Raw genomic sequence first — 17673 nt, 5'->3', positions numbered from 1 at the left:
TCTGCTTTAAATTTAATATTTTCATCGTTAAATATTTTATTGCCCCATTACAAATAAACTGCAAGTTTTAATCCAGGGTTGGGGCGGCCTGGGTTCGTCAAACTGCACATCTTATGATTCCAGCATGAAGTGTATAATCATAATGAGACATTTGTGAAAAAAGAAAGAAAAAATCATATTTACACAACACTCGTCATACAGATTCGAGTAAAGCTCAATAACAAGCAGCTGGACAACTTCGGATATTCTTTCCTTCCTGCAAACACTACATTTCTTTTTGTGGTTGTGTATTCTCTGCTATACTTGCAAGGTTTAGACTACTATAGAACCAGTCAACCCAGAGAACATCTCCCAGATATCCGTACGTGTTCCCCATCCTGGACAGGTTTTTCTAAAGTGTCTAAATATTTACACCCACCCGCTCTTTACCACTTCTACTTAGTCCTCCATTTGTCCCTGGTCTATTCTCAATTCCTGAACATGTTCAATATTTTTGTGAATATAATTAGGCCCTTTAGCATTACGGAAATCATCAAAAACAGACTGACCAAAAGAGGCAGCTGTTTGTACAATTTTGTTTCATCTGGCTATTGCTCTGTGATAGTCATTGCTCTATATATTTTTCTCATAAATCTAAACTTGCAAAACCCATTTGACAATACTATTTTCCTGTCTTGGTCTTCTGTCAAAGATAACAAATGCACTTCGTTTGATTCATTAAAACATTCTAGAGTAATTACCAGGCATCATTAACTTTGGGTTACTTCCAATTAAATCTATTACACATTTCTCAAACATACATTCTGCATTTGAGAGTAATGGTTTAATATTCCCAGGAATTTACGTCATCAATTTCCATCACAACTAATGTCTGCAGGGGTAGTATCAAGACTGTGCTTCTGCCTGAATAAGTTCATAGTTTGACAAATTGTCCGGGTTAATTTTTATATAGCTCTTGGTTATTTCATTGGTTTCCTGAACTGCTCTACTTGTGCTAACCGATCCTTACTTTGGTATTGTTGCTTCCCTTGTAGCACCACAGCCGGGTGCACAGATATGCTGAGCCACTGTTTGACCTATCTAACTTTCACCCGTTGCGGTAGCATTCGCTTCGTAACCGGGATGTCGGGCCGCGTCAAACCTAAGACGCAAATGCTCTTTCGCCAAACGCTATCCACAACATGTATCAGCACTTCTCAGTACCAACAGTATGCTTTCCTCAACACTTATCAGTAAATATCAGAACCCACAGTACAAACCACAGTAAATACCAGCATTTCTCAGCATCAACAGCACGATAACAGTAATTATCTGCAAAAATGACACTCTCGGGACGTTTTCCGCCCAGTAGTATGTTACGAGTAAATCTTCACTAGCTGTATTGATCAGTGTTTGACTGAAATTAAAAGCTGTTTTAGTGAAACACTTGAAGAGAAACATGGCTCCTGATTTTGATTCCCAGATGCTATTTCTGGTAAAAGTGTTCCTGGTAATGTAGAATGTTTGAAAGAAATAGAGAAGGGTGTCCTTTTGGTCAACTGCAAACCATACAGTCGTAAGCCATATGTTCTTCATAAATCACTGCTCTAGAAATTTTACAAGCGTATGAATCTTCTATATATTTAGTAGAACGATATCGAAAATATTTTCCTCGACATGAATTACACAATCCTTTTGCCATTACAAATATCAGAGTAGTAAAGATCTGTTATCGCTTTGGAGAAAGGGTGAGTAATTTTCAAAGGTATGGATTTCTCAAGAGTTCTTTCAAGTTGATAACATACATATCACGATCTATTCCCTATCCACCATACCTACAATAAGTAGAAAAAGTCTAAGCAATTAAATAGTGGGGCCTGGGTTAGAATAGGTCCTTCGGATGACACAGCAACAAACCGAGGCCCCATGTCACAGCAGGTGTCGCTCAATATTAATATTGTTTATTTTTTACCAAAGGAGTCCTGTGGCTCATAGGTACACTGTGTACAATACAGTCAAACGGCAAAGGATTCAGCATTATTGCAATATGTAAATATATATTATTAGAGAAATAAGTTTAGAAACTAATAAATCTAAGCAACGAAAAATGAAACATCATTAATGACAGTTAACAGATAGTGCTTCTCTTTGTTTTGTAGCTTTCACTAAATACTGACAAAGCTTGTGAATAGTTTTATAGCTTTCACTAAATACTGACAAAGCTTGTGAATAGTTTTATAGCTTTCACTAAATACTGACAAAGCTTATGAATAGTTTTAAAGTTATATACACTAAAAAGTTCTACAAGTTTGAAAAAGAAAGCTTTTTTTTTATAGTAATAAGGTTTGATATTTTTTTCATGTAAATCAAAAAATGCTGGGCATATCAAAACGAAATGAAATTCGTCTTCTATTTCCTGCAAATTACAAAACGATAAAGATTGTTCCCTGCTCAAAGGCCGTAAGAGACGAGCAAAGGCCTAACTTTTTTCAGCCCTTCATCGGTAATGGTGACGTCTCCACACGAGTGAAAAGTTCTCTGGAGGGACGTTAAACAATATACAATCAATTAAATAGCATTAATATGCTAGACTGAGAACACCTTGTTTGATATCAACATGCAAACGCAGTAGTCCACCCCCATTCAACACACACTACATGCTGCACTGTCCTGTATTACATTCCTTTGTGTATCTAAGCTATATATGGACATATTACATGTATATACATGGCGATATTCATATTATATGTCAATTAAACGCTTAAACAACGGCTGCAATTGCGTGTATGTGTTTCACAGTACTTTCCCTCACTGGTGTTAAAAAATAAATGCTATAGCATTGCCTACTTCCGGCCCAGAGAATAAAAAATACACATAGCCGAACTTCAAACTAGTAACGCGAGCGCCATTTGGTTTTATTAACGAAAGTAGATCATGTGGCCATTGTCGCAAGTCACGGTTGAAACGTTTGCTCCTCTTCCCTTTCACCCGTGTCTCTCTGCATGACAATTTCTTCGTTTCTCATAAATATGCATGTCAAGAATGACGTAATCCGTTACGAATATAACTCTTTCTTAGCTTTAAATAGAAGATCTGGTCTAGCGCAGTCATGTTTAACATGTAAAACAGCAGCACTGGCTGCGGTAATGAAAACGTGTGCTTTTTGCACCGAAATTATTGTAAACAAAAAACCCAACAGATCGTTGACATCTGAACAGCTTCACGATTTATTTCTTATATATGTTCACTTGTTCTAAAGGGGGGGGGGGGGGGGGGGGGTATTACCAATACACAACGCTTGTCATCATTAGTCTCCGAATATTTCAATGGAAACGCCCGTTAGCATATAGACTTCCCACCGTTTGCTCTTAGTGAAAGAAAAACATCATTATTTCTCATCAAATACGCCGAGACGTCGGCTTGTTTATAACTGTCAATGTCAAACAAACGATGTATACATACGGATTCTGCGTTGGTTAGTTATGAAAGGACAAGCGTTTTGATTGGTCAAGAGTAATATACCAGCATTCTATAAACAGTTTAAATCTCCGACCAACTTTAGCTCGGAAGTTCAGCGATTGGCCGAATCACGCCATACATACATAAGAGAAGCGATTGATTGATTGCTTGTTTGTTCCACATCCCTTCGAGAAGTTTTCACTCATATTGAGACGTCACTAGATGAAGTACCATAAATTTAGACCTATGTTTAGCGCTCAAGGTCGTAGCAGTGAGGGTTCTTTATCGTGCCAACACCTGCCGCGACACGGGACCTCCGTTTTAAGGTCATATCCGAAAGGCCGGTGATTCTCACTTTTAAGGTATTCAATGTATAACGACCATATTTCATATCTAATAAATGGATGGTGGAATTTTTATAATCATGATATCATTTTGAAGGGTTCATCAAATAAAAATAATCCACCATAGGAATTTTCAAAATTTTGTTTACTGCTTGATTTATTTCACCTAGAATTTAACATTGAAGTATATGGGAAAAGCATGTTTTATTACAATATTTTTAAAAGAAAATACATTTTCATACAAATCTCTTGGTAGAAAGTTACATACACTTTCTCTTAATGAAAATATGAAATAAAATTAATCATTGACCACACACATTTTTAGAAAATTAGATTTTTCTTATTTTTACAAAGGGCAGACAACTCTTCCAAAAAGTGTTAAGTGCAAAAAGGTCAGCTTCTAATCATTCACCGTTCATGTGAATTTCATCTGCTTCACTTTCATCATTATTAAGGTCTTCCGTAGCAACGGAAGACCTTCTACTTATTGTGCTGGTTAAGATTATTCTTATTATTCTTTTTTTTTTTTTTCCCCTAGACGCTAACTTTGAAGCTTCATATCTCGCTCATTCCTCAACCGATTTTGCTCAAATTTTCAGCTTTAATACATTTTACTAAAGACTTTCAAAATACTTTTAAACATTTTGGATATTCTCTTCCGCTTGCGAGTTATTTCCCTTTTAGTGAAATTTTAGGGGCTTTGGTTTCCAGATAAAGGCTCCGAGACTATAATAATTGGAGCAGAGAAAACACTGAATTGGTAAAGTAGAAGCATTGTAGTTGTGCACATCATATTTTATTTTTTGATTTCGCCATTTAAAATGGCGATAGAGAGGGGTCAAAAATCAGGACGCCTGAAAGAGCGAAAATTTGCACATAATTTCCTTTGTATCTTTTAAACTAAAAATATTTTGTTAAGACATGTAAAATAAAAGTTGTGTAGAATTTCAAGAGCTTTTATTTGACACCAGTAAAAAGGGGCTGGCCCCTTAAATTAGGGATCTACGGCCCCTAAAAGTTTTCGCTTTATAGCTCAAAAACGGCAAAGAATTCGATATGGCTTCCGATGGAAAAGTTGTTCTTTAACATCTTATTTATCTCATGAAATTGTTATTTTGTTCGAATCTTGTGTTATATTAGAGTAAAAAGCTATACCCGTAAACAAGTAGCCATTTTCATTTGGCAAGTGAGCGAGAACTCTTCATGCGTATAACTGAAATAAACTTGCTAAAAATAACATACCTGACTACAATAGATACTAATATTCATTTTAAATAAGGTTTTTAACATGCTCTGTGGTTCAAATACAAATTATTTAATGATACATTTCTCTTTTTCTTTCGTTTTAACATAAACAAACCTTCAACAACAACAAAAGGAGAGAGATAAATTATCTTTTATTTGTTTCATATTAGAATTAAAATAAGTAATATACATAAAAATAAAACGTTCAAACGTAAAATAAATCATGGTCAATAACTGCAAGCTGTTTACATTCTTCACGGTCAGCGTTGTTTATACAGTTATGTAACCCAACTCTCGCCTCGCTCGCAGGTGGCCAGAGTGACAAGCTTGCATAATCAAAACAAAAACATCGAAGCTAACTCGGCTTTTGTCCATCGCATAAATAAACACATCAATTACTGGAAAATTATGTTTGAAATCATTTTGAATCCTTTTACATTATATCATACTTAATTAACAATTATATTATGTTTTATTTCAATTATAAAGTAATTGTAAAGATGCTACCGCAAACATTTCGAGTTAGTGATCAATGGACCTCATAATATTTGTGTCAAGTTATACATACATTTAAAAAAAACCTACACAATTTTCCTGATTATTTATCGGGTTGTCATTTTCCTCACAATAAGTTTACGGTAAGGGTATGTGACGTTTCTAATTGTCAGAAAAAATCGTACTAAATAAAATGAAGTAGTTTTAAGTTTTATTAACTTATATTTGTCTGCATACAGAAGGATTTATTTGTCGGTTCATTTCATTTCATCTAAATACAATCATGCGTGCAAGTAGATGCGGTTTTTATAAGTGAAATGAAAAAGGCAAGAGCGCCCCAAATATATATATACATCTCAAGCGTCTTATTATGTTTAATTTTAGAGATTCATCACATGTGGACAAGCAATCTGTGATTTAACTCTACTTTAGCCAGTTGATACACAAGCTTTCTGCATTCTCTACAAAGTGAAAAAAAATGGATCCTTTTTGTAAGCATAACAAATAATTTATAAACTTTATTTTTTAAATCACGGGTTCTTATCATGATTATACCAACTCTAAACATGTATAGAAAATCATCAGAAATCCACATCGAATCAGTCTCATTTCATTCAGTCATTAACTGCAAGCATTTTACATACACACCGGGGTTTGTTCTTGTTTACAATTACGTAACCCATGGCTCGATTGCCCGAGTTCGGAGCCATCGCATGTGTACCAGCGATCAGCGGCAATACATGTACACACAAAAACATTACCGTTTTAATGTAATTTGCAAACACAACGATTTACAGAAAATTATGTTTTTAATAAAATCGGATTTTTCAAATGATTGGTGGAAGGACAGGAAGTTCCAGTTCCCACCCTCCAATATTTTTGCCAACATATGCTTGACAGTATACAATACAGATCGTTAATTTACGGTCATGCCCTTTCCAGGCACGTAAAACCCGGGGGGGGGGGGGCAGGAAACCTAACGTTTTACTGTTAATTTACTATGAAAATGGTCATTGGAAGGCCTGTTGCCCCCCCCCCCCCCCCCCACACACACACTTTTGTAGTGAAATGCGCTAATGTTATGTAAAGAACAAATTTTTTGGTGTACAGAAAAGTTGGAACCTACCCCACCCCACCCCACCCCCCACCCCCCCCGAAATAGGATTTTTGACTTTGGGAAATTGTCCGTTTTCTTTCTTTTTTTTTTTGTTTGCTTAGATTTCATACTTACAACAGATTTTCATGTTAATTGAGGCTGCATTAGGACCTGACCCAAGGACATATGGTCAAGTTCAAGGTTTTTATGTCACACAGCTCCGACGGAAGACCTCTCGTTGCTTTGCAACGAGCTTTGCTCTAGTTTAACAATAAACATTTATGTTGATCTAAATCCTTGAAAATTGTTCATTATCCTTTCATTATACATGGAATACCTTAAGGAGCAATTACTACCTATTTTACCGGCTCGAATTCACGACCTCCCGGTTACGAAGCGAACGCTCTACGTATGAGAAACAAAGAAATTGTCACGCAGAAAGCCACGGGTGATAGGGGAGAGGAGCATACGTTTCAGCCGTGGCTTGCGACAATGATCATGTGACCAGTTCCGAAATAAATACACCATTGTGTTCAATTGAAAATCAGTAAAGACACATATAGTGAAACTATGTCAACTAGCTAAACATATACTTTCGGTGTTTTACACGTTTTGATTAACCACGATTATAGAACATCTACTTGATTTCTTTTCTATACACCATAGCAAGACCACTACCTTAAAACCCTCATCATTTAATAACTTTTAGAGTTACAAGTTAACAACGATGCTGATTGGATGAAAAATTGATTTCTTAATTTTAAAAAAAAAATTCGTCCGGGAGTTGATCTGCACTAATCACTACTTTTCTCCAAATGCGTCTTCCCCGTTCTAATTTTAACGCTATTTATAGAACGTGAATTTCCACAAAATCATTGTTGACGAAAAGTATTCGTTTGATTTTTTTTTCATTGCTACCAAAAATAAACACAACCAAACATATGAATAAAATACAAAATTGATTTAAAGAAACAACACAAATAGTGATGGCATAGATATAGCATGTACATGAGTTCCCATTATATACATGTATCGTCTGCTTTACGAGTTCGATAACATGACGGAGCAAACGGCGACTTTTGATCTTGAAGATATTAATGAAATTGAATTGCGTGATATGGGGCACGACGAGGGCGATTTAGATGAAGAGGTGTTAAGCTTTTTACTTGATATTGAAATGAAGACGAGTGGCATTCCACCGTTCCATAGACACAACCAGTGTCCAACGTCCCCTCAACACAATGCAGCATAAATCCAGTCACCACTTGTTATCTTCCGTTATTTCTAATTCAGCTTTTAACCATTGTACCTTTAATTTGGTGTATAATCCATTTCATTCTGCACAGTAACTGTATCTGACCTGAACGCACAGCCAGTTTTGTTGTTGTTTTCATTGTTACGTATTAGTATTCCTACGCGCCATTTCAAAAACGCTTAAGCTTTTTTATGAAAGAAACTTTGTTTTACGATTTAAAAACATTTAAATGATAAGAAATGACACTTATGATTCTTTTCTTGATGCAGGTATCAAAGGGTACGCGCATCGATGATGTTTTTCATCCATTTTTCCCTTTGATACACTAGCTGTACCTGAATCAGAAAAGAATTTTGTTTCATTTATTAAATCAAGTGCACATGTCTGAAAAGGAAACAATAAGCCTTAATTTTAGATGCGCTTGCGATGGGATACTTTGAGGGGATGAGGAGATTTATTTCAAAATAGTGGAGCATTCGGTTAATATGAATAATTCACTCTTACGAAAAAATCACATATAGTTTTGTTAGTGCTATTTGTATGCACAGGTGGCTTAAACATATACGGTTGAATGTTAAGACTCTGGAATTTTGTAAACATCGGAATAAATGACCATGGTGAATAAAATTGGGCGTTTAAAACATATCTAGCACTACATTGTATTTTCACAATCAGCTGATCGAAGGTCTCATGTGACGTCACCGAACCACGTGACCCCTAACTAATTAACGAGATGTTTTTACCATCGGGACTTAGATTATTGTGGCTAATTATCATAATATTCCGACTAACTCACTATAAGAATTTTAAAAAGAAGTAATTACCGTAAACATAAGAAAGACGAATTGTTTATATTTTTGTGTGCTTTCGAAACATGCGATAACTCCTTTCAAGTTTACTCATAAAAAGCGGAAAAACTTACAAACGAAGCGCCATGTGCTATGTATTTTTGAGTTTAGAACACCATGGATGAGTTTGTTTTACACCACAGTGCTATATAGAATAGCAAATATATATTTGCACTTTGTTTTACAAATAAATTGTACCTGTGGTTTGACACTCAGCTGCATCTCCAGTGAATCCACATTGAGGGCGATTTGCCGGTGGTCCTTTGTTGTAAGGCCAGTGAATGGGAGTATCAGAGGCGAATTCAAACTTTGCCTTCCACCCATAAAAATAGCCCACTGCCTACAATTAAACACAATTTCAAATATAAATTCGACATCATGTGTACATCGCAGAATAAATGGATACCATTTAAGGACGGCGTATTATCTGCAGTAGGAGGTATATCTGCTTGCATGTAGATGTGATTTTTCTAACAATCTTACCTGGAATTCCCCCGATTCGGGATGCATATCCACCAACATTATATCCATTTCTCTATCGCCATTGGCATTTATCAGAAGCTGGCCGCCGACTCCTAAATAGACAAAAATTGCAAACGATCAATTTACATTGGAGTGGTCGAACAAACTTTGAAAAAATACACACACAAAAACGCTTTCATCAATAAGAGAATTCTAAGAAATGTGCATGCGTGCCACTAATGAAAGGAGGAAGTACCGAGTGTCATTTTTACTGATAAATACTGATAATTATCAATATCGTGGTGTGGTTATACTAATAACTTCGGGTTATACATAATATTTTACAACAACAAATGCGACAGCTTCAATTAGATTCCCAGAGCTGTATGAAAGAATTCTAAAACTACAAAGAATTCCATCTTAAGGTCATAGAATGTATCTATGGCATACTGCACCAATAAAAATATTATTTTCTCCAAATTGGTGGTACCATTTTTGAAATGACAATTATAGGTACAACACCTGAAGTATGGATACTATTACCCGCCCCTCCCCATGTGATTTTTTGCGGCCGATAATTTCTCCAAAATGTGTAGATTACTTGTCTATCTCATCCCAATTTCGATTTATGCAATTGGTTCACGCTTTGTTTAAGCGTTATAGAGTGGTCTTCTACCGGTATAACAAAATACACAAGGTAAACAACCAGGGGGTCCCGGCTTCGGGGCACATTTTCCAAGTACATGTAATTGCAGCGTTACCTGAAGTATTTTGGCATGCGTCAGGTCAGTGATGTCATACATGTACTACAATTTTCTTTAATTCTTGGGTGCATTTTTCAGACAGTGCTTCTTCTCTTCCACTGGTGGCCAAAGAGGATGTCACAGCATACGAATTTGTTACGCGAAAATTGAACATGACAGTAGTTTCATTTCTGACCGAGCAAAATGAATCCAATTTACGTCAAAACCCATGAAATTACTATCTATCTTCCATACACTTGTACATTTACACAATTGTGAATGCTACATATTTTTTATCCTTTTTAAACATGCGTTTCAATTTATTTTTATTTTACTGATGTAATAGTTATTTGAAAATATATTTATCACTTTATAGTTGAATTCTGCATTTTCTTTTAATCTTGAAACATTCCAACTTTATTCAAATATATTTTACCCCAATCAGTTTTAACTATTTCATACTTTGTTTGCATAACCAACGCTTTAAACGTTTTCTTTACGAAAGTGTGATATGTATTTGTTTTGTTTTGGAAATGCGTGTTTAATGAAACATGCATTAGATGACTGCTTGTGGTGAAGTAATATTTTGTTCGTATTTCTTGAAAATTGATTATATTTTTTCTTTTACTAATAATTCCATTATATATCCCTAGGTGACTTTAAAAACCCGTTATCTGAAAATAAATCCCTAACAGAAAGGATATTACTTTCCAACCATTTTGGAAAGAAGATTGACTTGCCTTTGTATGAAAAGCTTTTCATTGACTATATTGTTGTTAAAGAAACTGCACGGTATTGAGATTATCATGTATTTGTTGTCAAGCATTAAAGCATGTTAATATTTGTTTATAGAACAATAGCATTGTCCGTTTTCTTTCGTAGTCACTATCAGATAGTTTATATCTATACTATTTGGAATACAATAACTATTTTTATAGCCCGTAATACCGTGTGCTGTCTCTTTCAATTTGCGGACCCATGTGGTCTTTAGCGCTTTCATTTTCGATTTAGCATCGGTTTTATCTAATCCTCCACTTTCAATTTCCAATCACGGTATTTAGGTTTATCCTATCAGTTTTGTTCCATATAAAATTAAATTATAGTCTATTAAGCTTTTACTTTGTTAAATATCATTCCGATCTACCCTCAAATACCTTGAAATTGATACTTGCATTAAAGAGATGCTGAATTTCTTCATCGACAATACCTGCGTAGTCTTGTAGTCTTTCGTGATGTTTTCCTACACTATGTAATTTCGATGGGAATAAATTATGCTCCTTTTGTTAGCCGACCTGTTTCTAGAGACGTTTGAGGCAGAATTTACTCAAATCTATTTTACGTGAGAAGAAAATAATAAAGGTCAAGTGACCTTTAACTTGACATTACGTTGTAAGATACATCAACGACGTTTTATCGTTTAAAATAGATTCATTTTCATTCATCCCAATCAATATTCGTTATCCCAGTGAACTCGAAATAAGATACACCAGAGAGTCTTTCACATCTCCTTCATATTTGCATGTTTTATTAAACATATAAGTTGACGGAAAACTATTATGACAAATGGCGGGGGCGGATTTCAACTTCTCCATCATCATCTCCCCACATTAATTTCATATAGCGATGGTCCATTATTACCTCCTATTGTGTTTATGACTTTCAACTGATTCGATGCGAGAGAGTGCGCCCTGCGTTTAATCAACACTCAAACCTAGTCAGGCTGATAGATAAGTTGATGTACAGCAAGGAATTTCAACAGTCTCGTTTAAAGTAAGCATTGCGCAAATAAATAATCTAATTTGCATGCCTGAACTGTCATGAGATCGAAGTGCCTGGCGTGTTGTTAGGTCGTTCTATACATAACTATATCTGATCAAGATATGGGGTCATGGCGGACGTGACCGGTCGACAGGGGATGCTTATTCCTCCTAAACACCTGATCCCACCTCTGGTGTTTCTGGAGTCCTTCTGTCTGTCCTTCTCTCAATTTTGTATTCCTGATAGGATTTATGACATTGGTCAGTGTTCGTTACCTTCACCTTTTCACATAGTATGTTGACAGTGAAAAAAGACACTCAGAACTTTTTCTGTCCAGTATTGCACGTAAACACATCCAATAATTAAGTGTATGGAGAGAAAGTCACTCAAGGGACTAAGCGTTCCTTGAGCTGAGTATTTTCAAGTCCTTGACTGATTATTCTCTTAGTACCTACTACAGAATTAAAAGAGCATGGCTACACCTGGAACTCAGCAGAAAGATTAGCGCCAAACAGAGTCAGATGGAGGGAGTTCGTCAATGGCCTATGCTCCCTAGAGGAGCAAAGGGCTAAGTAAGTACCTACTATCGATGTTGATTCGTATTTCGAGGAGACAAATTATTATCAACTTTGTAATGTGTATATAATATCGAGTGAACTTTTTTCCAAAATATTTCATAGCTGTATACATTTTCATGAAAAATGGACCAACCTTTAAAAGTTCTGTTCCATATTCTTTTGTTGATCTCCTGACCGTTCCTATAGTCCTGGCCGGCTTGTAATGTTTCTTTCAGTGCTTGTCCATAAATACTGAATGCATCGTAGAAGGCGGTGACATATGGATTTACCTGAGATAAATACGAATTTCTTACTTCACTGGCTTACTATAACATAAACTGTTAAATTGACAAAAAACAAATGAATAAATGATGTAGTGTTAAAACTTGATATGAAAACATTACATGTATTTACATTGTTGGCTGAGAACGGAAGGATTCCGTACGTAAGAATTGCTATGTCACAAAAACATTGGTTCATTCATTTAATCGAGATATTTGGAAATATATAAAGGATGCCAAAAAATGCTGAAAATTTAAAGTAAAGAAGGAATAATTACTGTCTCGGGGTACAAGGGAATTCTCGCTTGAAATATACTTTTGAAATACAGATTGCGTAACAATAAGAGTAACAATAATTAAGTTCCTTTTGGAAATTAAAATATTACCAAATACAAAAAAAAAGAATACGATGAACAGGACATATTGATAAATGTCGGAAAGGAAATTACTTCACAAGGTCAATCAATTTCGTAACGCATGCAATCGAAATTCTGTTTGAGATGTAAGGTCAGTAAAAGAGTTAGCTTCTAAGATTGTCTTCAGAAGAAAATGTATGTATGTTTTATTTTCATCTAGAATTGTGTGTTCCTCTAGAGATGTCTTCAGCTGTAAGTAAAGAACCTAAGCAGTAAGAGTCCCATCTCGCACCAATGCCCGCCATAATCCAGTTTTCAAGGTATGAGAATGACTCACAACTTTGGTGATGGAACAGTCATTATCTGTATCTATCTTTACGTCTTAGGTCGGACACAGCTAATGCACTAGTAGGGCTATATCCTACAGCCTCCCGATTACAAGGCAAACACTCTAGTTACTGATCAGTCATTCATTTTTCTCTTTATATCATAAAGGATTGTCACCGGTCACGGTGCATTTGTAGCTCAGTGGTAGAACTTTTGATTTGTACGCGGGAGGTCGTGAGTTTGAGCCCCACTCGTACCATGGCCGCGTCAAAAACCTAAGATGTAAAGATAGGTAGTGATTGCTCCTTCGCCAAACGCTCGGCATTAAGAACTGAGAATCACGGGTCTTTTAGATATGTGACCTTAAAAAACGGAGGTCCCGTGTCGCGACAGGCGTTGGCACGTTAAAGAACTATCATTGTTTCGTCCCTGAGTGCTAAGCATAGATATGGATTTATGGTACTTCATCTACAGCTGGTGACGTATCAGTATGAGTGAAAATTTTCCGACGGGATGTAAAACAAAACAATTTGTCATGAGCTTGAAAACATATAAGAATTAAATACTTTTATCAATATTTCTCAGTGATTGTGACCCTTAACTATCACAATTGTATTGAATACCGCTATTGTAAATAAGCCTTCTGTTGATAATTTTCCAATACACTCCGACGAATGGCAACACTCATGGTGAACTACGAAGACATATAGCATATTCTGCCACGTTATACACTGATTGAAATGAAATTCACTAGAAAGATTAATCAAAATATACCAAAAAAAAGTGAAGATGAAAGGTGAAGATAACGAACAGTGATCAATCTCGTAACTCCTATGATGTAAAACTTATACGGTACCAATTTTGATGCACCAGATGCGCATTTCGACAAATAATGTCTCTTCAGTGATGCTCAACCGAAATTTTTGAAATCCGAAATAACAACATACTTGTTAGAGCTATTATAGGGGAAAACAGAATGCCAAAAAGTGGAGCCAAATTTATTGAAGGATAAGAGCTATGCATGAGGGAGATAATCCTTAATTTTGAAATGAATTTCTAAATTTTATCACAGCAATTAAATATACATCCGTATTTTCAAGCTAGTAACACAGTACTTAGCTACTGGGCTATAGAGACCCTCGGGGACTAACAGTCCATCAGCAGAGGCATCTACCCAGGGGTCATAATGTAAAACATATACGGTACCAATTTTGATGCACCAGATGCATATTTCGACATTAATGTCTCTTCAGTGTCTCTTCTTATAAGCAATACAAAATAAAGAGTTTGGCAAACACGGACCCCTGGATATACCAGAGGTGGGATCAGGTGCCTAGGAGGAGTAAGCATCCCCTGTCGACCGGTCACACCCACCGTGAGCCCTATATCTTGATCAGGTAAACAGAGTTATCTGTAGTCAAAATCAGTGAGTCAAGAACGGCCTAACAATCGGCATGAAACACGTCAGACAGCATTTGACCCAATGATAGGTTGTTTTGGCAAACTAGATCGTTATAACGACCATAGAATTTGCGAAATGTTGATTTTAAACGAGATGTTGGAACCCCTGTACCATCAACTTGTTTGTCAGTGGCCTGCTTCAATTTTAAAAACTGATCATACGCAGAACAAGCTCTTGGGTATCGACTCAGTTGAGAGATTCAAATACTATATGAAGGTGATATTGGAATATTGCTACATAAATATGGGAAGTGAAGATACTAAACAATGAATCAATTTAATTCAAACATAAAGTCGTCATGGTTCATTTTTAGAAGCAATAAATCAGTTGAATGCGTTGTTTTACTTGGATTATTAAGGAATTTTTTTAACCATTATCATGCATAATGAAAAGGTAAAGATAGCGAACAGTGATCTCATCAATCCTATAAAGAACACAAAATTAAGTGGTGTTGGAAATATACGGATCTCTGGAGACACCAGAGGTGCGATTAGGTGCCTTGGAGGTCAGCTACACCCCATATGAGCCAAGTTATATCTCACGCTTGTTAATTCTCTTCTTTTTAGAAGTATTGGTAAACCTTGTTCGATTTTTCTGGTGCATTCAAGAAGAAAAATATTCAAAGTACATAATTGAATCATATTTGTGTGACCGGTACCTGATTCCACCTGTGGTATATCCAGGAGTTCGTATTTGCCCAAAGGTCTATTTTGTATTTCTTACAGGAGTTATGAGATTGATCACTGTTCGTTATTTTCATCTTTCATCACAGAACACAAATTTGAAACATAGTCATGCATTTTGAAAAATAACTTGCATCATATCCGATATCATGATAGCTAAAATTGTACAGTTCCAGGGATCTGTTCATCACTTTTGCCTCAAATTGTTTGAACTCGTCACTCGCTGGTTTAAACAGATTGACGACTAGCAAGGATTCGTAAGCTTTCTTGACAATCTGTTGGATGAATATTGGACAAAATCTGTTATATCATATTTGTACACGACTTATAAAACACTTTGTGATTTTATTCTAAGGGAATTTATTATATTAATATTGTTGAATAAAAAATGCCTGTAATATAAACATCTCGTACACCAAAACATTATGATGTACTTACATATACAAATTAAATTACCAACTACTGTATTCAAGCTACCTCAAACAAAATGCGTAGATCTTCCATACATAATTCTATTTATTTTTCATTCATGAGCATTTCAGGATGGAATTGATGTAACACAGATTATGATTATATTTACATTGTCATTCGTATTTCCTTTCCTCCAGGAAATGTCTCCGATCTCAATGCCACGAAATCCCTCATAATACACGAAAACGTAGTCTCCATTTGTCATCCCACGGGAATGGGCCACTAACATGAGTTCTCGGAGAGCGACACTGTCACAGGCTATAACGAACACTGAAAGAGTTGGATTACATTAAACAGTGAATAGAGAGGCAGACAAGGTTACGTTGTATTAATTTTAATTAAATGATTTTCTATGGAATACTGTTGTATTTTACAGAGCCTGGTCGATTTCAATTATACATTAAACGTCTAAACGATGTTTCATGAGGTTTCAGTATAACGTTTAGCACAAGAGTAGTGATTTACAACTGTGAAAGATCAATAATTCATTATCTTGTTTTCAACGTTTTGTAACAATAACCTTTTACGGTTCGTCACTTAAAATATAAATTCTACATCTTATAGTTGTTATACTCTTTTCGGTGTCATCTAGGTATTAAATATGTAATATGCATGTAATGCCCAAAAAAAACCCATTGTTTGAAATTCTGTTGGTCATGTCTACATACACTGTACTAGCATACTTATCAACTAATAACACTGACATCAATTGCAAAAAATACAAAAGCAGAATGGAGACATTGCTCTTCGGGTATAGGATATGATCGTTTTATGGATTAATACTTTCATATTTAAAGTTATTTTTGCCTTTGATAAGATTATACATGTACTATGATGACGATCCATACTCATCTGGTATATTTCTCATTTGTTTGGAAGCATACGCGCTAATCCGACAATATCTCTACAGAAACAAAATCTACAGAGTTTCAGTGGCATCATAGGGCCTCAGAGGCCCGACAAGCTGGGAAACATCCATTTTGATTATTTATGACATGCCACTTTTTGCATTTCCCTAACAATACAACAAAAAAGGATGTGATAATGTTGTTTTGTCAAAACAATATATACAGTCAGAAATATACACACTCAATTCTGAAAACTCTCTGATTGCAGTGTCGGGCCCATTTATTTCTTTTATATGTAGTCAGTTTGTATAAGAAGAATACACGGAGGCATTTTATAGGTTGGTTCGCAGTATATTGTTGAACGTCCCATTTAAGAATCTTTCACTCATATGGAGACCCCACCATAAGGGCTGCAAAATTTAGGCCTATGCTTACGGCCTTTGAGCAGGAAGGGATCTTCATCATGTCACACCTGCTGTATTGAGGAACTATTCTAAACTGGATAGGTATTCAAGGTAAATGTGATGAATATATTTTAGAGTTCGATATCGAAACAAGCAAATCTGAACCAGATTTTATACCAAATATCAAATGAAAGGTGAAGATAACTCATTATCTCATAACTCATATAAGTAATACAAAATAGAGAGTTCAGCAAACATGGACCCCTGGATATACCAGACGTGGGATCAGGTGCCTAGGAGGAGTAAGCATACCCTGTCGACCGGTCACATCCGCCGTGAGCCCATATCTTGATCAGGTAAACAGAGTTATCTGTAGTCAAAATCAGTGTGCCAAGAACGGCCTAACAATCGGTATGAAACACGTCAGACAGCATTTGACCCAATGATAGGTTGTACTGGAAATTTAGATCGTTATAACGATCATAGAATTTGCGAAACGCTGACTTTAAACGAGACTGTTGAAACGCCTGTACTATCAACTTGTTTGTCAGTAGCTTGCCTCGATTTAAAAGCTGACCATACGTATCGAATCAGTTGGGA

At 35.8% G+C, this 17673-nt stretch overlaps 1 protein-coding gene across 1 annotated transcript; it reads right to left on the bottom strand.

The window, feature by feature from the left end:
- Positions 1 to 7620: 7620 nt before the first annotated feature.
- On the bottom strand, positions 7621 to 12498 carry LOC125647336 (atrial natriuretic peptide receptor 1-like). Its single transcript, XM_056140655.1, has 4 exons — positions 12396 to 12498; positions 9205 to 9296; positions 8920 to 9061; positions 7621 to 8208 (listed from the first exon to the last, which is right to left on the bottom strand). The coding sequence occupies exons 2-4, from the start codon at positions 9250 to 9252 to the stop codon at positions 8120 to 8122; spliced, it is 279 nt and encodes a 92-aa protein (XP_055996630.1). The 5' UTR covers positions 9253 to 9296; positions 12396 to 12498; the 3' UTR covers positions 7621 to 8119.
- Positions 12499 to 17673: the final 5175 nt, after the last annotated feature.

The sequence above is a fragment of the Ostrea edulis genome, chromosome 6 (genome assembly GCF_947568905.1).
Source record: "Ostrea edulis chromosome 6, xbOstEdul1.1, whole genome shotgun sequence".
In the NCBI taxonomy this organism is placed as follows: Eukaryota; Metazoa; Mollusca; class Bivalvia; order Ostreida; family Ostreidae; genus Ostrea; species Ostrea edulis.
This window is presented reverse-complemented; position numbering and strand designations above follow the sequence as displayed.